Source organism: Salmo salar, chromosome ssa06, assembly GCF_905237065.1.
Source record: "Salmo salar chromosome ssa06, Ssal_v3.1, whole genome shotgun sequence".
Classification (NCBI taxonomy): domain Eukaryota; kingdom Metazoa; phylum Chordata; class Actinopteri; order Salmoniformes; family Salmonidae; genus Salmo; species Salmo salar.
The window spans coordinates 75,088,650-75,111,554 of NC_059447.1; the positions used below are offsets into that span (position 1 = coordinate 75,088,650).

Genomic DNA, 22,905 nt, shown 5'->3' on the forward strand with positions numbered 1-22,905 from the left:
CAGAGCTAAAATGCTCCAAAGCCACAGGCCTGGATAATATTCCTGCAAGGTTTCTAATAGATTCTGCTGAGCAAATTGGCCCTTGTATTACGCATAGCGTTAATCTCTCTCTTGAACAAGGCACCTTTCCCAGGGACATGAAACAAGCTTAAGTTATACCTCTGTATAAGAAGGGGATAAAGGCTGACCCTGGGAACTGTAGGCCTGTATCTATCCTCTGTGTAACATCAAAGATCCTGGAGAGAATTGTACATGAGCAAATGTATGAATATGTTAACAAACAGGGTCTAATGTATGATTTTCAGTCGGGTTTTAGAAAAACATACTCCACTGATTCATGTCTACTTTACCTGACTGACTTCATCAGGAAAGAGATTGATGAGGGAAATCTTTGTGGAATGGTACAGCTAACCACTGTCTCCTAATCTCCAAACTGGAGGCACTGGGGTTAAGCAGTATCCCTCTAGGCTGGGTAAAGTCCTATTCATCAGGAAGGGAGCAAGTAGTAGAGGTTAATGGTTCACTGTCTCAGGCAAAACCAATGAGTTGTGGCATTCCGCAGGGGAGCGTTCTTGGGCCTCTGCTGTTTTTATTGTATATTAACGATATGAAAGATGCTTGTTCTTGCCGGATGACTCTACACTTCTGGTGTCTCACAAAAGTAAAACTATGTTGGAGAGCATACTTAGCACAGAGCTTACTAACATTAGCAAATAGCTTGGAGATAATAAGCTATCTCTGCACTTAGAGAAAACTGAAGCAATTATTTTTGGATCCAGACCTAAATTGTGTAGGTCGTCTGAAATCAGAGTGGAATTAGGGGGTGAGGTGCTGACTACTAAAACCTCTGTTAGCTACTTGGGATGTATACTTGATGGAAGCTTGGGAGGTGTGAGCATGGCCAATAAGGTGCTAGGGAAGGTTAATGCCAGGACTAAGTTTTTGGCTAGAAAGTCCAAGCTGCTTGATAAGGACTCCATGAAAGTGCTAGCTACTGCCCGCATTCAATGCCATTTTGACTATGCTGGTACTTCCTGGTTTGGGGGCTTATCTAAACTTATGAAGGGGAAGCTCCAGATAGCCCAGAATAAGCTGATCAGGGTAGTATTGAAGGTGAGTCCACGTACTCACATAGGCAGGAGCTGCTTTCAGGAACTAAACTGGCTGCCTGTTGAGGCTAGGGTGTCCCAGATTAGACTAGGTTTGGTTTACAGGAGTATTTATGGTCCTGCGCCCAGATATCTAAGTGATTACTTTCCTCGTGTTAGGGATGCACACAATCACAGCACCAGATCAGGTGTTGCTGATGTGTGCTTATACAGGTTCAGGAGTAATGCTGGGAATGGTACTTTCTTGTATACCGGAGCCTCAGAATGGAATGAGTTGCCTCTGCCTATAAAAACAACGTCCTCTCTGAGCAGCTTTAAAAATAAAGTTAAAATATGTTTGATGTATTCTGTGCCCATATGAATAACCCCAATGATGTAACTGGAATGATGAGATAGATGTTCTTCTTCTATGTTTTAGTTTTATTATTTCACTGCCATACTGTGTTCGATCTTGTATAGCCATCTTGTCTCAAGAGGACCACAATGGAAATAAGTTCCAGACTTTATTGTGTGTTATCCTCGATGATTTTATTAATTTGTATGTATGGCTTTTAAGTTGTATGTGTGCTGTGTTTTTAAAATGGTCGAATTAATAAACTAAACTAACTAAAATACACATTTAAAAAGTACAATTTTAGAGACAGACAAATGGTATGGAATGGATGGTTGCTGTCCAAAGCTATACTTTTTGCTTTCCTGAAGACTTGTCCTTGTTCAACGTGTAAAAGTGTAAATCACTTGGCTGTTCTTCCTTCTAGCAATCCTCACAGTCTACTGCTGTACCCGGGATTTCTGCCCACTGGACACTTCTGTCTAACATTTTAATTAAGGGAGGGAGGGAGGGAGGGAGGGAGGGAGGGAGAGAGAGAGAGAGAGAGAGAGAGAGATGAATTCAATATGTTCTGGTAGAGACAGGGATATGAAAGGATTTATAATCAGAGCTCATAATTGACTTAACACAACCCTTTACCTTTCCTCATCTCTTTCTCTCTTTCTTTCTATGCATTTATCTCCTCTCACATCTTGTTCCCTGCTACTCCTCCCTCTCCTCTGCTCTCTTCTCTCCTCCCTCTCTCCTCTCCTCCCCTATCTCCATCCATCTTCTCCTCTCCTCCCTCTCTCCTAGTGGAGCTAAAAGCAAACCCTACCTGACAGTGGAGCAGCTGACTGACTTTATAAACTTCCGACAGAGAGACCCTCGTCTCAACGAGATCCTCTACCCTCCTCTCAAACCTGAACAGGTTCAGAGCATGCTGGACAAGTATGAACTCAATGAAATGCTGGTGCAGAAAGGTTGGCATGAGTCACACACACACACATGCACTCACACACACACATTCACTGTTTTAGAGGAACTCTGGTGTTTTGAGAGTACACATTCACCCCCCTTCTCCAGAGGGGTGGTGAGTTTGGCAGGGCAGTTACCATAGAAACCCCTCAGCCGCATCCAAGGGGCCAACACAGTTCTAAAAACCCAACTCTCTCTCACGTACAGCCTTGCTGTACACTTCATTCCTCCCTCATACATTACCTTCTTTATTTTGCTGTCAGACAGAGAGTGTGTGTGTGTGTGTGTGTGTGTGTGTGTGTGTGTGTGTGTGTGTGTGTGTGTGTGTGTGTGTGTGTGTGTGTGTGTGTGTGTGTGTGTGTGTGTGTGTGTGTGTGTGTGTGTGTGTGTCTGGGGACTACTTTCTAGAACAAGCAGCTGGAGAGCAGTAGTGCTCACTGGTAGAGAACACCTGTCTGTTTACCTGTTACGCTTACACTGGTGTCATACACACTCACACACACACACACACACACACACTGTCTATCACACAGTCACACTCAGTTTCCCCCTCATTTAGAAGAACAGTCAAATAGTTATCAAGAAATAGTCCTGTCTCATCCCAGGTATACACACCACACTGTTTCAGACACCGACTACTGGCAGTACTGAGTTGAAAACAATGTTATTATACATGTTGTTATTAGAACCGTTATAACCACTTTATAATGAGTTAATAACCTTTTATTACCATGTTATTCTAAATCTATTACATCCCTGGTTATCTGTTTTAGAGCTCTGTGGTTACAGTCAGTATCTAGTGTGCCAGAAGTTACACATGGTGTCCTGCTGGTTCTACTAATAGTCTCTAGACAGTCAGACAGTGAGGAGTGATGCCTGCTTTAGATGGAGGGGATGGGGGGAGTCCAAAATGGCACCATATTCCCCTTATGGGCCCTGGTCAAAAGCAGTGCACTATATAGGGAATAGGGTGTCGTTTAGGAGGACAGGAGACACAAGTTTAGATGCAGTGTCTTCTGGAAAGAAACTGTTCAGTATCGTGGTGTCACAATATGAGCCTGTGATTTTCTGTGACCATGGGGTTGTGGTATATTTATGAGCCTGTGATTTCCTGTGACCATGGGGTTGTGGTATATTATGAGCCTGGCTCACGATTCAGTGTGCCCTTCCATATACACACACACTCACGCGCGCTCACATCCCTCTCTCTGCCGTCCCAGTCTGAATGCCAGATTTCCCTCTGCAGTATTTATATAGCCTGGGGCAGAGGAAAGACTGCCATTTGCTCTGAAGAGTTACACACACACACACACACACACACACACATGCCCTTTTCCCAGGTCTGAAGCAACATGGCCTGAGGGGAGTAGGACAGGAGTAGTAACATGGCCTGAGGGGAGTAGGACAGGAGTTGTAACAGGGCCTGAGGGGAGTAGGACAGGAGTAGTAACAGGGCCTGAGGGGAGTAGGACAGGAGTAGTAACAGGGCCTGAGGGGAGTAGGACAGGAGTTGTAACAGGGCCTGAGGGGAGTAGGACGGGAGTAGTAACAAGGCATGAGGGGAGTAGGACAGGAGTAGTAACATGGCCTGAGGGGAGTAGGACAGGAGTTGTAACAGGGCCTGAGGGGAGTAGGACAGGAGTAGTAACATGGCCTGAGGGGAGTAGGACAGGAATAGTAACAGGGCCTGAGGGGAGTAGGACAGGAGTTGTAACAGGGCCTGAGGGGAGTAGGACAGGAGTAGTAACAGGGCCTGAGGGGAGTAGGACGGGAGTAATAACAGGGCCTGAGGGGAGTAGGACAGGAGTTGTAACAGGGCCTGAGGGGAGTAGGACAGGAGTTGTAACAGGGCCTGAGGGGAGTAGGACAGGAGTTGTAACAGGGCCTGAGGGGAGTAGGACAGGAGTTGTAACAGGGCCTGAGGGGAGTTGGACAGGAATAGTAACAGGGCCTGAGGGGAGTAGGACAGGAGTTGTAACAGGGCCTGAGGGGAGTAGGACAGGAGTTGTAACAGGGCCTGAGGGGAGTAGGACAGGAGTTGTAACAGGGCCTGAGGGGAGTTGGACAGGAATAGTAACAGGGCCTGAGGAGAGTAGGACAGGAATAGTAACAGGGCCTGAGGGGAGAGGTAACAGGGCCTGAGGGGAGTTGGACAGGAATAGTAACAGGGCCTGAGGGGAGTAGGACAGGAATAGTAACAGGGCCTGAGGGGAGTAGGACAGGAGTAATAACAGGGCCTGAGGGGAGTAGGACAGGAGTTGTAACAGGGCCTGAGGGGAGTAGGACAGGAGTAGTAACAGGGCCTGAGGGGAGTAGGACAGGAGTTGTAACAGGGCCTGAGGGGAGTAGGACAGGAGTAGTAACAGGGCCTGAGGGGAGTAGGACAGGAGTAGTAACATGGCCTGAGGGGAGTAGGACAGGACTAGTAACAGGGCCTGAGGGGAGTAGGACAGGAGTTGTAACAGGGCCTGAGGGGAGTTGGACAGGAATAGTAACAGGGCCTGAGGGGAGTAGGACGGGAGTAATAACAGGGCCTGAGGGGAGTAGGACGGGAGTAATAACAGGGCCTGAGGGGAGTTGGACAGGAGTTGTAACAGGGCCTGAGGGGAGTAGGACAGGAATAGTAACAGGGCCTGAGGGGAGTAGGACAGGAGTAGTAACATGGCCTGAGGGGAGTAGGACGGGAATAGTAACAGGGCCTGAGGGGAGTAGGACAGAAGTAATAACAGGGCCTGAGGGGAGTAGGACAGGGGTTGTAACAGGGCCTGAGGGGAGTAGGACGGGAGTAGTAACAGGGCCTGAGGGGAGTAGGACAGGAGTTGTAACAGGGCCTGAGGGGAGTAGGACAGGAAAGTAACAGGGCCTGAGGGGAGTAGGACGGGAGTAATAACAGGGCCTGAGGGGAGTAGGACAGGAGTTGTACACAGCCTGAGGGGAGTAGGACGGGAGTAGTAACACGGCCTGAGGGGAGTAGGACAGGAGTTGTACACAGCCTGAGGGGAGTAGGACGGGAGTAGTAACACGGCCTGAGGGGAGTAGGACAGGAGTAGTAACATGGCCTGAGGGGAGTAGGACGGGAATAGTAACAGGGCCTGAGGGGAGTAGGACAGGAGTTATAACAGGGCCTGAGGGGAGTTGGACAGGGATAGTAACAGGGCCTGAGGGGAGTAGGACGGGAGTAGTAACAGGGCCTGAGGGGAGTAGGACGGGAGTAGTAACAGGGCCTGAGGGGAGTTGGACAGGAGTAGTAACAGGGTCTGAGGGGAGTAGGACAGGAATGGTAACAGGGCCTGAGGGGAGTAGGACAGGAGTAGTAACATGGCCTGAGGGGAGTAGGACAGGAATAGTAACAGGGCCTGAGGGGAGTAGGACAGGAGTAATAACAGGGCCTGAGGGGAGTAGGACAGGGGTTGTAACAGGGCCTGAGGGGAGTAGGACGGGAGTAGTAACAGGGCCTGAGGGGAGTAGGACAGGAGTAGTAACAGGGCCTGAGGGGAGTAGGACAGGAGTAGTAACAGGGCCTGAGGGGAGTAGGACAGGAGTAGTAACAGGGCCTGAGGGGAGTAGGACAGGAGTTGTAACAGGGCCTGAGGGGAGTAGGACAGGAAAGTAACAGGGCCTGAGGGGAGTAGGACGGGAGTAATAACAGGGCCTGAGGGGAGTAGGACAGGAGTTGTACACAGCCTGAGGGGAGTAGGACGGGAGTAGTAACACGGCCTGAGGGGAGTAGGACAGGAGTTGTAACAGGGCCTGAGGGGAGTAGGACAGGAATAGTAACAGGGCCTGAGGGGAGTAGGACAGGAGTTGTACACAGCCTGAGGGGAGTAGGACGGGAGTAGTAACACGGCCTGAGGGGAGTAGGACAGGAGTTGTACACAGCCTGAGGGGAGTAGGACAGGAGTAGTAACAGGGCCTGAGGGGAGTAGGACAGGAATAGTAACAGGGCCTGAGGGGAGTAGGACGGGAGTAGTAACAGGGCCTGAGGGGAGTAGGACGGGAGTAGTAACAGGGCCTGAGGGGAGTAGGACAGGAGTAGTAACAGGGCCTGAGGGGAGTAGGACAGGAGTTGTAACAGGGCCTGAGGGGAGTAGGACAGGAGTTGTAACAGGGCCTGAGGGGAGTAGGACAGAAGTAGTAACAGGGCCTGATGGGGGGAGTAGGACAGGAGTAGTAACAAGGCCTGAGGGGAGTAGGACGGGAGTAGTAACAGGGCCTGAGGGGAGTAGGACAGAAGTAGTAACAGGGCCTGAGGTCCAGTCCTACCTCTCTCTCTCTCTCTCTCTCTCTCTCTCTCTCTCTCTCTCTCTTCTCTGTCTCTGTGTTATCTCTCTCTCTGTTTCTCTCTCTCCCTGTTCTCTCTCTCTCTCACCATTTGACTGTCAGAGTGACCTACGTGGGCTCCTCTTAACCTCAGTCTTAAAGGGGCAACCAGCAGTTGATACATCTATTTTTGGACTTTTACATTAATGATATGTACCCATTGATTGTTGAAGATATAACTTAAACACTGAGCTCCAAAGGTATTGGGACAGTGACACATTTTTTGTAGTTTTGGCTCTGTACTCAGCGCTTTGGATTTGAAATAATACATGACTATGAGGTTAAAGTACAGACTGTCAGCTTTAATTTTAGGGTATTTTCAAACATATCTGGTGAACCGTTTATAAATTACAGCACTTTCTTTAGGGGACCAAAACAATTGTGGAAAATTGACTTATATGTGTATTAAAGTAGTCAAAAGTTTAATATTTGGTCCAAGTCAGTTATGTCTAAATCAAATCTGTATAGACCTTTGATGATCTTACTGTGAACTTTAACTCTGGAAAGCCTAACAGCATTTGAATCCTTCAATCCAACCTGCCATTGTAGTGACTTACAAACTAGTACTAACTTAAAGTGTAAGCCTCTGTTTGTGAGGGGAGTCTACCTAATACTGGCAGGTTTTTACAGTGTTTAAAGGGATTTATGTGACCGTAGGGAAAGCATTCAGACGTCCGTTACACTCAGACACAGAGCTGGTAGAAGAGATTATACAAGGCTTTGATACACTCTCATTAACACACAACAGGGCTAATTTGTTTCTTAAAAACCAGTCAGACATCCACACAGCAGTCAAAGTTGGTCACCGTGTCGGGGTTATGATAAAAGTTCCCACTGTCCCCAGCCACAGGCTAGGTAGAAGGAGCCCTACAGCCACAGGCTAGGTAGAAGGAGCCCTACAGCCACAGGCTAGGTAGAAGGAGCCCTACAGCCACAGGCTAGGTAGAAGGAGCCCTACAGCCACAGGCTAGGTAGAAGGAGCCCTACAGCCACAGGCTAGGTAGAAGGAGCCCTACAGCCACAGGCTAGGTAGAAGGAGCCCTACAGCCACAGGCTAGGTAGAAGGAGCCCTACAGCCACAGGCTAGGTAGAAGGAGCCCTTCAGCCACAGATCTAGGATCAGCTTACCCTCTCCAGTGTCCCTGCAGAGGTGAAGTCTGTACGAGTTTAAAGCTGTCCTCTGTGGTCTCCCCAGGGATCCGGCTAGCTCCATATGTCACAGAGAGATCACTGTTAATTAGCCGTGAAAGTCTGCAGAGGGCAGAGCTGCATTAATTAGCATAAACGAGCTAGCAAATTAGCGATTGAATGTGTTCCATGCAATATAGGAGTAAGGAGAGGAGTTAGCTTCAGTTAGAATATTAGCATGTTAGCGAGCTAATGCATTAAAGCCCCAAGCATGTTTGCCTTTGTGTACAGTATGTTGCTATTTCAATTGTGTTTGTATTGGTAGTTGGTAGTGGTGTATGCTGGTGGGGGGGTATGTGTTTTAGTCGTACGCCTGAGCTGTTCAGCTGTATGACAGAGGGATTTTATCACAGAGGGAGATAGGTGTGTGCACATGCATGTGTGTGCGCCTGTGTGTGTGTGCGTGTGTGCGTTGGTGCGTGCGTGCGACAGTCGTTAGTTCTGTGTGCCTGTGTGGTTGAGAGAGGCTAATTGGCTGCTTGTGTTAGCGTTTATTTCCCTGGATACCCCGCTATGGAGATCATTGATCAAAGGATGCTGGTTTAGTGTGTGTGTGTGTGTGTGTGTGTGTGTGTGTGTGTGTGTGTGTGTGTGTGTGTGTGTGTGTGTGTGTGTGTGTGTGTGTGTGTGTGTACGTGTGTGTGTGTGTGTGTACGTGTCTGTGTAAGTGATGGGTATGATTTAAAGGGAGCATGTCCGTCAGGAGAGCTGGAGGGTTTGAAGTGTCAAATGCAGCTTTTATTCAGCACCATTCAGCTTCATGCACCTGATTACTTCATGTAGAAATGCTATTGGATGTTTGAGTGATTTTAAATCGGGAAGCTAAAAGCACTTATTAGTTATTCCAACATCCTTTGCCTCTGGGTTGTACGATTGATCACCCACACAAACGCACCAGAGTATGGATTGTAGGGTGACTCAGTGTGTGTCAGAGGTCCTTATAGTCTGGGATTGAAACAGCCTTTGTCCCTGAGATTGATTTCAGTGGCCCTCTAATTTAGACACACACACACCCCACATAACTGGGGAGGAAGGGTTAGCAGTAGTAACTGGAACGGAGCGTACTTAACTGTGTAAAACACATCAAACACATAGTTTGATCCCATTGACTCAGATCCAGCCATTATTATGAACCGTCCTCCCCTCAGCAGCCTCCTGTGACACACACTGATCGAATGAGGGAATGTGTCGATGGCTGAAAATGTGAATGGTCAAACATCTCCCATCAGGTTACACTAGTAATCAATCGGCAGGTTACAGTCTGTCTGCTTCTGTTAGCAGGTTACACTAGTGATCAATCGGCAGGTTACAGTCTGTCTGCTTCTGTTAGCAGGTTACACTAGTGATCAATCGGCAGGTTACAGTCTGTCTGCTTCTGTTAGCAGGTTACACTAGTGATCAATCGGCAGGTTACAGTCTGCCTGCTTCTGTTAGCAGGTTACACTAGTGATCAATCGGCAGGTTACAGTCTGCCTGCTTCTGTTAGCAGGTTACACTAGTGATCAATCGGCAGGTTACAGTCTGCCTGCTTCTGTTAGCAGGTTACACTAGTGATCAATCGGCAGGTTACAGCCTGTCTGCTTCTGTTAGCAGGTTACACTAGTGATCAATCGGCAGGTTACAGTCTGTCTGCTTCTGTTAGCAGGTTACACTAGTGATCAATCGGCAGGTTACAGTCTGTCTGCTTCTGTTAGCAGGTTACACTAGTGATCAATCGGCAGGTTACAGTCTGCCTGCTTCTGTTAGCAGGTTACACTACTGATCAATCGGCAGGTTACAGTCTGCCTGCTTCTGTTAGCAGGTTACACTAGTGATCAATCGGCAGGTTACAGCCTGCCTGCTTCTGTTAGCAGGTTACACTAGTGATCAATCGGCAGGTTACAGCCTGTCTGCTTCTGTTAGCAGGTTACACTAGTGATCAATCGGCAGGTTACAGTCTGTCTGCTTCTGTTAGCAGGTTACACTAGTGATCAATCGGCAGGTTACAGTCTGTCTGCTTCTGTTAGCAGGTTACACTAGTGATCAATCGGCAGGTTACAGTCTGCCTGCTTCTGTTAGCAGGTTACACTACTGATCAATCGGCAGGTTACAGTCTGCCTGCTTCTGTTAGCAGGTTACACTAGTGATCAATCGGCAGGTTACAGCCTGTCTGCTTCTGTTAGCAGGTTACACTAGTGATCAATCGGCAGGTTACAGTCTGTCTGCTTCTGTTAGCAGGTTACACTAGTGATCAATCAGCAGGTTACAGTCTGTCTGCTTCTGTTAGCAGGTTACAATAGTGATCAATCAGCAGGTTACAGTCTGTCTGCTTCTGTTAGCAGGTTATACTAGTGATCAATCAGCAGGTTACAGTCTGTCTGCTTCTGTTAGCAGGTTACACTAGTGATCAATCAGCAGGTTACAGTCTGTCTGCTTCTGTTAGCAGGTTATACTAGTGATCAATCAGCAGGTTACAGTCTGCCTGCTTCTGTTAGCAGGTTACACTAGTGATCAATCAGCAGGTTACAGTCTGCCTGCTTCTGTTAGCAGGTTACACTAGTGATCAATCAGCAGGTTACAGTCTGTCTGCTTCTGTTAGCAGGTTACACTAGTGATCAATCAGCAGGTTACAGTCTGCCTGCGTCTGTTAACAGGTTACACTAGTGATCAATCAGCAGGTTACAGTCTGTCTGCTTCTGTTAGCAGGTTACACTAGTGATCAATCAGCAGGTTACAGTCTGTCTGCTTCTGTTAGCAGGTTACACTAGTGATCAATCAGCAGGTTACAGTCTGTCTGCTTCTGTTAGCAGGTTACACTAGTGATCAATCAGCAGGTTACAGTCTGTCTGCTTCTGTTAGCAGGTTACACTAGTGATCAATCAGCAGGTTACAGCCTGTCTGCTTCTGTTAGCAGGTTACACTAGTGATCAATCAGCAGGTTACAGTCTGCCTGCTTCTGTTAGCAGGTTACACTAGTGATCAATCAGCAGGTTACAGTCTGTCTGCTTCTGTTAGCAGGTTACACTAGTGATTAATCAGCAGGTTACAGTCTGTCTGCTTCTGTTAGCAGGTTACACTAGTGATCAATCAGCAGGTTACAGTCATTTCTGCTTCTGTTAGCAGCAGTTCTGGAGATGAGCAGGTTTCAACTCTAATGGGTTTAGCTCTTCAACCTAACACTTAGCTAAACCTACACACCATACTACAAAGCTGACAACATTTAACATGTTGTCTTCCAGTATTTCTACTCTCTCTGACTGTTATCTCTGTTGTTCTGCTCATCTTCTCATCCTGCAGGTCAGACGTGGGCGGAGGGCTTCGCCAGATGTTTGAGTAGTGAGGGTATACTAAAACAGCTACAGTTTAGGGCTGTTTAGGCTTTCGACCAAGATTGTTTTAGTCAAACAGTAACAAATAGAGATTGTTTTAGTCGAGCAGTAACAAATAGAGATTGTTTTAGTCAAACAGTAACAAATAGAGATTGTTTTAGTCAAACAGTAACAAATAGAGATTGTTTTAGTTGAGCAGTAACAAATAGAGATTGTTTTAGTCAAACAGTAACAAATAGAGATTGTTTTAGTTGAGCAGTAACAAATAGAGATTGTTTTAGTTGAGCAGTAACAAATAGAGATTGTTTTAGTTGAGCAGTAACAAATAGAGATTGTTTTAGTCAAACAGTAACAAATAGAGATTGTTTTAGTTGAGCAGTAACATATAGAGATTGTTTTAGTTGAGCAGTAACAAATAGAGATTGTTTTAGTCGAGCAGTAACAAATAGAGATTGTTTTAGTTGAACAGTAACAAATAGAGATTGTTTTAGTCGAGCAGTAACAAATAGAGATTGTTTTAGTCGAGCAGTAACAAATAGAGATTGTTTTAGTCGAGCAGTAACAAATAGAGATTGTTTTAGTCGAGCAGTAACAAATAGAGATTGTTTTAGTTGAGCAGTAACAAATAGAGATTGTTTTAGTTGAGCAGTAACAAATAGAGATTGTTTTAGTCGAGCAGTAACAAATAGAGATTGTTTTAGTTGAGCAGTAACAAATAGAGATTGTTTTAGTCGAGCAGTAACAAATAGAGATTGTTTTAGTCGAGCAGTAACAAATAGAGATTGTTTTAGTTGAGCAGTAACAAATAGATTGTTTTAGTTGAGCAGTAACAAATAGAGATTGTTTTAGTCAAACAGTAACAAACAGTAACATATATATATATATATATATATATATATATATATATATATATATTTATGCGCCCTCTCAGTGAACTAATCCATCACGGAGGCCTAGACCAAAAGCCAATTTATGCTTGATCCAAAAATGTGGTCGAAGTCTCCAGATGGAGGGTGTGAGCGTCCAGAGGCCAAATCGAGCTCCGTACCGCATCGCCATGCACCTCCCAATTTCGTAACAATGCAGAGGATAGCACCGCATTGACATGATTGGTTGACGGTAGGTGGGGGCGGTACATCCTGTAGAAAACACAAACTCACTTCCTTGACAACAGCTCTGCACTGCTCCGCGAAGCGCAAGAAGTATGAATGCCCTGACGTCTGCTGAGGCAGTATCACAGTAAATGCTGCATGGCCAATGCAGACATCGGATTGACCACGCGCCCAGATGCACAATGCACTTCTCTCTCCAGAATGCGCTCTCTCCCGACAATTTGTGCACATTCATTGTTTAATAACTTCATTGTGTGAATTGTTTGATTGTTAGTGTAGATCAATTCCCCATTACATATATCACCAGAAGTACATTTACCGTTAATTCCTGTAATTTCTCATCTACAATGTTTGTTACTTTGCTTACGATAATTTATGTTAATGTATTCAATATTATTCCAGTCTTCCCGTTATCATTGTCGGATTGGACACTTTGTTTGCAGAGTGCATAACCTATGCTACACTTGTGAGAAACAAGTTATGGTTTATTTCTTTCCATTTACGAGTTTTGTCAATTTAGTCATTTTCTTTTGTTTGGAGTTCTCTTGTTAATGCTGAATAAGAACGCGCACGCATAGAAGTAGGCCTATAGGCTACCTGACCTGCGCGCAAATGTAGACATATAAATGTTCCCATTAGGGGATCTGATACTATTTCTGATTGGCTTAACACATCACCACTAATGACCTGTGGAGCTTCTTAAAGTGATGTTTTCTTCACCTCAAACAACAAGCAAACAAAGTCTGTTTTTACATCCATTGAGAATTGCAATAGTTCCTCGATGTATTTTAAAAATATTTCCTGCTCTCTCCCTTTCGATTACCACTCAGCGTGAAAGGGAAAAATGTCATGCTCTGATCAAATGGAAACGTCATAAAATGGCCTATCTGATTACTTCTTATCAGTGCTTGACTCGGACTGAAATAGGGTATGGTATCATTTTGGCTGCTGGTATTGTTTATATTTAGGTGCAGGAGCAGATCCACAATACTATTGATTCTATAAGAGGAACAGGAGCTCAAGCAGTTGAAAAGTTGAGGTGCTGGTCCTCGGCTCCAGTGAGCTCCTGCCCAAGTCAAGCACTGCTTCTTATCCCTTGTGCAAATAGCCTCCAGCTGTGTCTGTCCCGAGCTCACTGGTCCAGGAAACTGAGGGCCCAGAATATTTTATACAATGTTGCAAGTTCGCTAGCAAAAGCTTCTGCTGTAACCAAGTTAATAGTTGATACAATGTTTCAAATTCGTTGCAGACAGGCCATGTGTAGCCAATTGATTCATAGGATATTTATTTTCATCAGGATATTTTCTACCTGCAGGCTGCAATGTTTTTATTTATTGGCTTCATGTAGGCTGTTTTAACATAGTTGACAATGGCAATAAAAGTTACTTTTTAGGTTTGTATCATTTTCATTTAGATTTGGATAGAATTTTGATTAACCACATGACAATGATTTTGAGATACGAAGACCTTATTATAAATGAAATGAAACTGTTTCACGACAATGTGTATGTGAAAACCATAACTGGCACACAGATCGGTAGAAATGGTAAGATAAATTGGCATTCCATAGGAGAAAAGTTGCTGACTCCTCATGTAGCCTATTACCGGCAACTTCAGGAGAGAAATGGCAGAATCTGCGGAAGCCAACAGGAGCGGGAGGAGAATAGTTGGGTCAGGTTTTTTTCTTCTGGTTATCTAGATCTCTGGCGCCCTCTTGAGGCATTTGTTTATTTCATAAAACCGTAAACTTAAAGCATCAGACAAGCTCAATACATATTGTTGACTTTATTAAAACACAATTTGTCTATATATGGAAAAATAAACGTTTAAAACAGACAACTTTTGGTTGCCCAAGATTTTTTTGAGTTGGGGACAGCCCTACTACAGTCCAACCAGCTACCTTCTGTAACATGTTGTGTGTTTGTGTGTGTTCCCACAGGTCAGATCTCGGTGGACGGCTTTGCCAAGTACCTGATTAGTGAAGAGAACAGCATCATCCCCCCAGAGAAGCTGGACCAGAGTGAAGACATGACCCTACCACTGCCTCATTACTTCATCAACTCCTCCCACAACACATACCTCACAGGTAGGCGCCTATTCTTAAATGTCTTTATTTTTAGTACTGTGATAACTAATAAGTAACACATGATCATATATGGTTGTTTGACCCTTTCAAAGTGAATCAAATTCATCCAGTGGCGTTCCTTTTTGTCCTGTGCACCTCAGGTACTTATCCAAACAGCACCCTCAAAATTTCTGTTGCCTATGGCAGCATTAAGAATAGGAGCCAAAACTACAAAGGCCATTCTAGCTACACTAGATGATATTATTATTAATCTATTGAAATCTATTCCAGGGAGAGGGAGTGTGTTTGAAAATCTCTCAAGTGAATCAAATTTATCCCAAAAGAGGAATATTACATTTCTGTAATAGGCTAACGTCAAATAATGAAAATAGCAATGGTCATCAAAATTCTTAAACAGTTTTAAAAACAATTCTTATAAATGCAACACTTGGACAATGGATGAAGATACTCCAAACTTGTAAAAAAAAGAGTTCAGGGATTTTGGTGGGAATTCAGGTATTACATTTATTGTAAAATGTCCCATTTTTTTATTTTTTAGAATGCAGTCATATATACATTTTCTAATTGTATCAGGTATTTATTTTATATTTTGTGTTAAAATAATGAAAATGATATGTGCCTCATTTTCTTAAATACACAGGGTCTATTTGCATATATGACTACATTTACATAAAGGGGTGGTACAGGGCTGCAACAACAAACACTTGTTCTGTCTACCCTACCTGTACTCACCTGTTCGGTCGACCCTACCTGCACTCACCTGTTCTGTCAACCCTACCTGTACTCCCCTGTTCTGTCTACCCTACCTGCACTCACCTGTTCTGTCTACCCTACCTGTATTCACCTGTTCTGTCTACCCTACCTGTACTCACCTGTTCGGTCTACCCTACCTGCACTCACCTGTTCTGTCTACCCTACCTGTACTCCCCTGTTCTGTCAACCCTACCTGCACTCACCTGTTCTGTCTACCCTACCTGTATTCACCTGTTCTGTCTACCCTACCTGCACTCACCTGTTCTGTCTACCCTACCTGCACTCACCTGATCTGTCAACCCTACCTGCACTCACCTGTTCGGTCTACCCTACCTGCACTCACCTGTTCTGTCTACCCTACCTGTACTCACCTGTTCTGTCTACCCTACCTGCACTCACCTGTTCTATTTACCCTACCTGCACTCACCTGTTCTGTCTACCCTACCTGCACACACCTGTTCTGTCTACCCTACCTGTATTCACCTGTTCTGTTACCCTACCTGTACTCCCCTGTTCTGTCTACCCTACCTGCACACACCTGTTCTGTCCACCCTACCTGCACTCACCTGTTCTGTCTACCCTACCTGCACACACCTGTTCTGTCTACCCTACCTGCACTCACCTGTTCTATTTACCCTACCTGTACTCCCCTGTTCTGTCTACCCTACCTGCACTCACCTGTTCTGTCTACCCTACCTGTATTCACCTGTTCTGTCTACCCTACCTGTACTCACCTGTTCTGTTTACCCTACCTGCACTCACCTGTTCTGTCTACCCTACCTGTACTCACCTGTTCTGTCCACCCTACCTGCACTCACCTGTTCTGTCTACCCTACCTGTACTCACCTGTTCTATCTACCCTACCTGTACTCACCTGTTCGGTCTACCCTACCTGCACTCACCTGTTCTGTCTACCCTACCTGTATTCACCTGTTCTGTACCCTACCTGTACTCACCTGTTCTGTCTACCCTACCTGTACTCACCTGTTCTGTCTACCCTACCTGTATTCACCTGTTCTGTCTACCCTACCTACACTCACCTGTTCTGTCTACCCTACCTGTTCTCACCTGTTCTGTCCACCCTACCTGCACTCACCTGTTCTGTCTACCCTACCTGCACTCACCTGTTCTGTTTACCCTACCTGCACTCACCTGTTCTGTCCACCCTACCTGCACTCACCTGTTCTGTCTACCCTACCTGCACTCACCTGTTCTGTCTACCCTACCTGTATTCACCTGTTCTGTTACCCTACCTGTACTCACCTGTTCTGTCTACCCTATCTGTATTCACCTGTTCTGTCTACCCTACCTGCACTCACCTGTTCTGTCTACCCTACCTGCACTCACCTGTTCTGTCTACCCTACCTGTATTCACCTGTTCTGTTACCCTACCTGTACTCACCTGTTCTGTCTACCCTACCTGTACTCACCTGTTCTGTCTACCCTACCTGCACTCACCTGTTCTGTCTACCCTACCTGTATTCACCTGTTCTGTTTACCCTACCTGCACTCACCTGTTCTGTCTACCCTACCTGCACTCACTTGTTCTGTCTACCCTACCTGTACTCACCTGTTCTGTCTACCCTACCTGCACTCACCTGTTCTGTCTACCCTACCTGCACTCACCTGTTCTGTCTACCCTACCTGCACTCACCTGTTCTGTCCACCCTACCTGCACTCACCTGTTCTGTCTACCCTACCTGTATTCACCTGTTCTGTCAACCCTACCTGCACACACCTGTTCTGTCTACCCTACCTGCACTCACCTGTTCTGTCTACCCTACCTGCACTCACCTGTTCTGTCCACCCTACCTGTATTCACCGGTTCTGTCTACCCTACCTGTATTCACCTGTTCTGTCCTCCCTACCTGCACTCACCTGTTCTGTCAACCCTACCTGTATTCACCTGTTCTGTCTACCCTACCTGTATTCACCTGTTCTGTCTACCCTACCTGTATTCACCTGTTCTGTCTACCCTACCTGCACTCACCTGTTCTGTCTACCCTACCTGTATTCACCTGTTCTGTCTACCCTACCTGCACTCACCTGTTCTGTCTACCCTACCTGCACTCACCTGTTCTGTCTACCCTACCTGCACTCACCTGTTCTGTCTACCCTACCTGCACTCACCTGTTCTGTCTAGTCTGCCTCATTAATTACTGTTGTCATGTTCTCTTGCATAATTTAACAAGAGTGGCAATAGCAGGATACCCTTGGATAACAATCAACATGTTTGGCATAGATTACACCTATCTAAACATACTTTACATTGTTTCAGAGATCAGACATAATACTGTTAACTATAACTTGAGTTTTCATTTTTGGAAGTTGCTTTCATTTCAACGCATTTAATTTGTAAACATTTAAACTGTATCAAATCTTAATTTTTTCCAATTCAACAAAAAACAAACATCCTTTAAAATAAAGTTATCTTTCTTCTCTTTCTTGTGATGTAAGTGTTCAGATGATGTGTTAAATCCCAAACGAATGTGTAGTGGTCTTATAGACAATGTATTCTATTGAGCCAATTTCAGTCATTGTCGGGGTGTGTTTGACAGCAATACAAAAACACTCCCGACACCGTGACTTTAACAGGAAAAAATGACAGGCCCAAGTAAGAGTATGAAAGAGTACCACAGGAATAGAATGAGAGCAATCAATCCAGCGAGATTTAAGTGCACCACTCAAACACCCTGGAAATACAGTGAGCTCCAAAAGTATTGGGACATGGACACATTTGTTGTTGTTTTGGCTCTGTACTCCAGCACCGTAGATTTAAAATGATACAATGACTATGAGGTTAAGGTGCAGACTGTCAGCTTTAAAGGGATATTTCTGTCCCTTGGCAGAGGGAGACAATAATATTTCTAACAAGTCATAACTGATTACTTTATGGCCAGGGTATTATTATTTCTTTACATTGATCCGTCTGTAATCTGCTTCTAATCAGAACTGTGCTGAAGGCAGAAACTCATTTAGAAGTTAACTTTCCTGTAATGGAGTAAGAGGCGTCTTAAGATGCTGTTGTCCCCAGCAAGTCGTGTGTGTGTGTGTGTGTGTGTGTGTGTCCCTTCACGCTCCTAAGGAAGAGATGAGATTGCATAAATAGAGGAGCTCAGGGGTGCCTTCTGAAGTGACACACACACACATACCCACATACATTCACAGACACAGATGTGAGTGTGTCTGGTAATATGCGGTGGTAATACGAAGCTGATGTAGAGAGAACTGCTTTGTTAATGGAGAAAGTGCTCTGCTCTGTGGAATGTAGTGCTGCTCGTAACTCTAATGACTAATGTGCCTAATGAGAGCGTGAGATGTGTGGGAATGTCTCGTCTTGACACCCAGTAGGAAGGGAATAAATTAGTTAAATAATGTGGTTACTGTCTTTAAAAGAATAATCTGTTAAGTGTTTTGTGTGTGTGTGTGTGTGTGTAGCGGGCCAGCTGGCAGGTAACTCGTCAGTAGAGATGTACCGGCAGGTCCTCCTGTCAGGTTGTCGCTGTATCGAGCTGGACTGCTGGAAGGGACGCACCACCGAAGAAGAACCTGTCATCACACACGGATTCACCATGACAACTGAAATCGCCTTCAAGGTAAACTGTCTGGAACCAGAGAGAGATGGAGGGAGAGGGAGATGGAGAGGGATGGAGAAAGGGTGAGTGGAAGCGAGACAATGGGCATGGAGGAGGAGGGAGAAAATAGGGAGAAGGGGGGAAAGAGAGAAGAAAAGAGGGGAGAGGGAGGGAGGGAGAGAGAGAAGGGGAGAGGGAGGGAGAGAAGAGAAGAGAAGAGGGGAGAGGGAGGGAGAGAGAGAGAGAAAGAAGGAAAGAGGGGAGAGGAAGGGAGGGAGGGAGGGAGGGAGGGAGGGAGGGAGGGAGGGAGGGAGGGAGGGAGGGAGGGAGGGAGGGAGGGAGGGAGGAGGAGGGAGGGAGGGAGGGAGGGAGGGAGGGAAAGAAAGAGGGGAGAGGGAGGGAGGGAGAGAGAGTTGAGAAAGAGGGGAGAGGAAGGGAGGGAGAGAGAAAAGGAAAGAGGGGAGAGGGAGGGAAAGAGCTAAATATGGTTTGAGAAACAGGGAGATGGAGAGAAAGAGTTGCACGGTATTTAGTATTGTAGAGAGCAATAGGAGAGAGGGAGAGGAGAGGAGAGGAGGAAAGAAGAGAGCTAGACGGAGAAGAGATTGATTGATAGAGGGAATTTAGTCTTTAGTGATAGTACTATGGCTGAGTTTACAAATTCACATATTCTTTTTTACTAATTGGTCTTTTTACCAATCAGATCAGCTCTGAAAATATCTGATGTAATTGGTCCAAAAAACAATTAGTGGAAAAAATATCAGAATTGAGCTGCCTGTGTAAACGCAGCCTAAGATCAAGAGAAGGAGACTTTGATTGAGAGTGAAATAGAAATGTGTAAGGGGACTGATAGAGAGAGGGAATGAGAGAGAGAAAGAGAGGGAATGAGAGAGAGGGAATGAGAGAGAGGGAATGAGTGGAAGATAGACAGAGAGAAGGGGAAGTGTGTGTGAGAGAGATAGAGGGTAAGCTATTAAGTGTATTTACCCTCTCGCATCGATATAAATGGTTGTAAAATTCACTTAACCACTTGGTCTTACACTACTAAACATCCCTATCAGATGTTCAATGAGTCAACAAGCTCTACACCAGCAGCTCTCCACATCACTATACCAATCTTGTACTTCAAATATTCATAATAGATATTTTGCGATAGCCTGACCACCAGCCATTTTACATCTGTCAACAAATAAAATAAAATGTTATCAGCGATCACATTAATTGATATTTGATCCCATTGGTCATTGACCAGTGCTGACACCCTGTCTGTCTTCTCTATGTGTCTATAGGAAGTGATTGAGGCCATAGCAGGGTGTGCCTTCAAGACCTCCCCTTTCCCTGTCATCCTTTCCTTTGAGAACCACGTGGACTCGTAAGTCAACAACTCTCACGCCTCTGTGTTTCAGGAGTTTACCTTTGTTTGGTTTCCTTGATAAATGTACACTCCAACACTTTTCCTATTTGTTTAACGTCGGTTCAAACAGTGATTCTGAACCTCTGTATTCTATGGTTATGGTAGTGCAATTTTAGCTGCCATGCTTGCCAATCTTATGTATTGCGCTAATTAGCTATATGCTAACGTTAGCCACTCTTAAAGCAGGGCATTAACTAATAGCTACATGCTAATACCAGAGATGGAAGAGGAAGTGAGACACCCCTCTCGCAGTTTTTTTCTGGTTCAATAAAAGTTAATGAACTACTCTGAGTAGACCAGACCCAGCTGCTATTGGATTGGTGTCTATCTGAGACACACACAGTTAGTACACTGACAATTGCTTTCAATGGTAAAAGGCCTGAATGAACTTTCTTCATTTATCACCATCTTTGCTAATACTAGCCACTCTTAAGTCAATAGTGACTCGCTACCTGCTAAAGCTAGCCACTCTGAAGCCATTAGCTAGCTAGATGCTAATGCAGCAAAGGTGGCTTGGTGAGCCACATTTGCATGTTTAGTAACCTTGCCTGAGCTGAGACCTGAAGACTTGTGTTAGCTCCCCAAGGACACCCAGATTCAAATCCCAACTGGTCACACTAACGCTATCAACTTCAGTAGAAAATTGCTAAATACCAACATTAGGCCATTGTGAGGTGATTGTAATGGTTGTAACGCTGTGTGTGTGTTGCCTCCCAGGCCCAAGCAGCAGGCCAAGATGGCGGAGTACTGCAGGTCAATATTTGGAGACATGTTACTGACCGACCCTCTGGAGAAGTACCCTGTAAGTACACAAGACCCCTGCTTGCACATACACTCATGTTTACACACTGTCAAACACAGTTCAACACACCTCTATGACATGGACCAGTGCGTGTAGTGTCTCTCTCCTCTCCCTCACCCCTGAGTGACCCTCTAAACAAACTAAAACTACATGTTTACCTGTCTCTTTTGATCTCTCATTCCCTCTCTCTTTCTCGCTCTCCGCTGCCTCTCCCCTCTCTCTCTCTCTTAGCTTTCTCCCTCCCTTCCTCTCTCTATCGCTCTTTATCAAACCAACCCTTTTCATCTGTCTGCAATCACAATCACATGGTCCTCTCTCCCTACCAGTCAGCTATAGGGGATAAGTCACAGAGGGCAGTCACTGGGTTGTGCTGTGTGTCTATGTGTGTGCGTGCGTGTTGTGTTACGGTGTGATCTGTAGACTGATGCTTTTCTTATCTACTTCCAGCCAGTTGCTATGGCTACTAGTCTAAAACATGCATTGTCCCTTTGTGGACAAACTTCTTGTCAGTGTCCATTCTGACATAACAACAATCACACACACATAAACACGCACAAATGCACTCACAAGCACACAGCAATGTTTTTTTTAAAGGCAGTAAATGAGGCTGAATGAACTGTTTCGCTGCCAGACAAGGCTCCGCTGATAGCCAGGTGTAGCAGTGGTAAGGTGTTGGGACTGCTGTTGGCCCTAACAGTTTGTGGGCACTGTTTGTCACCATTATAGTGCTATTCATTTATTGTTTAGTGTTGTGTTGTGTAGTGTGTTTGCTGGCATGCATCAACCATTTTTTGTTGTTGCTAAATTCGCCACTGAGTGTGATTGATATGGGATTTTTAGGACATGGCCATGGGGGACTAAAGATGGTTGTAATGGAATGATTGCTTCCGGAAAGTTGCTCACAGATCAATGACCCTCTGTTGCTCCTGTAGCTCATAGGGATGTGTTACACTTCCTCCTTAGCCTGAGGTGGCACCACCACTGCAGAATTGTTCACTTCGGTGGCGCCAACTGGTAAGCTGCTTCGGGATGGTGGACACGTGCTAGCATGGCAGAGGTCCTGGGTTTGAGCCTTGGTGTGAGCTGAATCAGGAGGAAGCAGTACTGACTAAGCAAGAAGTGTGATGTCTTTTACAGTCCATTAAGGGGAAATGCTGAGCTGCTTATCGGTGAGAAGTAGCGTGTATGTGTATGGACCAAGAGGTTCTCTGACTTGAGGATGAAAGAGAACTGAAGACAAGTAGATCTGGCAGATGCTCAGAAGTGTGATGCTGAGAAAGTTGGTAATTGTGTGTGTGTGTGTGTGTGTGTGTGTGTGTGTGTGTGTGTGTGTGTGTGTGTGTGTGTGTGTGTGTGTGTGTGTGTGTGTGTGTGTGTGTGTGTGTGTGATATGTGTGTGCAAGTGTTTACCAATGTGTACGAGCGCTTGCATGCGATTGTGTGATGTAGCTCAGTGTCTTCTAACAGGCTAACCACGCTGCTCGTGTAGCAAAATAAATGTACACTTACAAGTTTTTCAATCATTGTACCCACACTGCTCGTGTGCATCAGCGAGCGGCTGCGTGGCCAGGCGCTAAAATAGAAATTGGTTCTATTTGTGACGCTCAACGGGCTGCAAGTCCAGCCTCTCCCATCTCCTCATTGGTTTTTAGGAGCATATACCCACGATTGAAAGATGAACTGAGGTCCTCACTCCAGTCAGTTGTAGTAATGCTGTAAAGTTGGTTGCCAACCGTCATATAAAGTCCAAAAAAGAAGGAAGGAGGAGAGATTACTAGAAATGAACTTAGTTTACCGTTTTATCTGTGGAATAATTGTCGGAGTAGAGAGCCTTGTGCATTTCAGGTAAAATAACAACCCAATGTTTATATCCCAGGACAAATTAGCTAGCAACAGCAAGCTAGCTAGGTAAATTGCCATAAATGTTTAATGCTTTTTGGCCTGTCCCCA

General features: G+C 45.4%; 1 protein-coding gene across 5 annotated transcripts in view; it reads left to right on the top strand.

Annotated features, from left to right (window-relative positions):
- The window catches only part of LOC106608062 (1-phosphatidylinositol 4,5-bisphosphate phosphodiesterase beta-1), a 278,537-nt gene that overhangs the window by 194,698 nt on the left and 60,934 nt on the right, over nt 1-22,905 (top strand). For all 5 annotated transcript variants that reach the window (XR_001329372.2, XM_045720987.1, XM_045720988.1 and 2 more), the window contains exons 9-13: nt 2,236-2,402; nt 14,265-14,411; nt 18,603-18,760; nt 20,029-20,111; nt 20,871-20,955. Coding sequence is in view for 4 of the 5 variants with exons in the window: in XM_045720987.1 (XP_045576943.1) it covers nt 2,236-2,402; nt 14,265-14,411; nt 18,603-18,760; nt 20,029-20,111; nt 20,871-20,955 (640 nt within the window). In the remaining variant the exon portion in view is untranslated. The remainder of the gene's footprint in view (nt 1-2,235; nt 2,403-14,264; nt 14,412-18,602; nt 18,761-20,028; nt 20,112-20,870; nt 20,956-22,905) is intronic.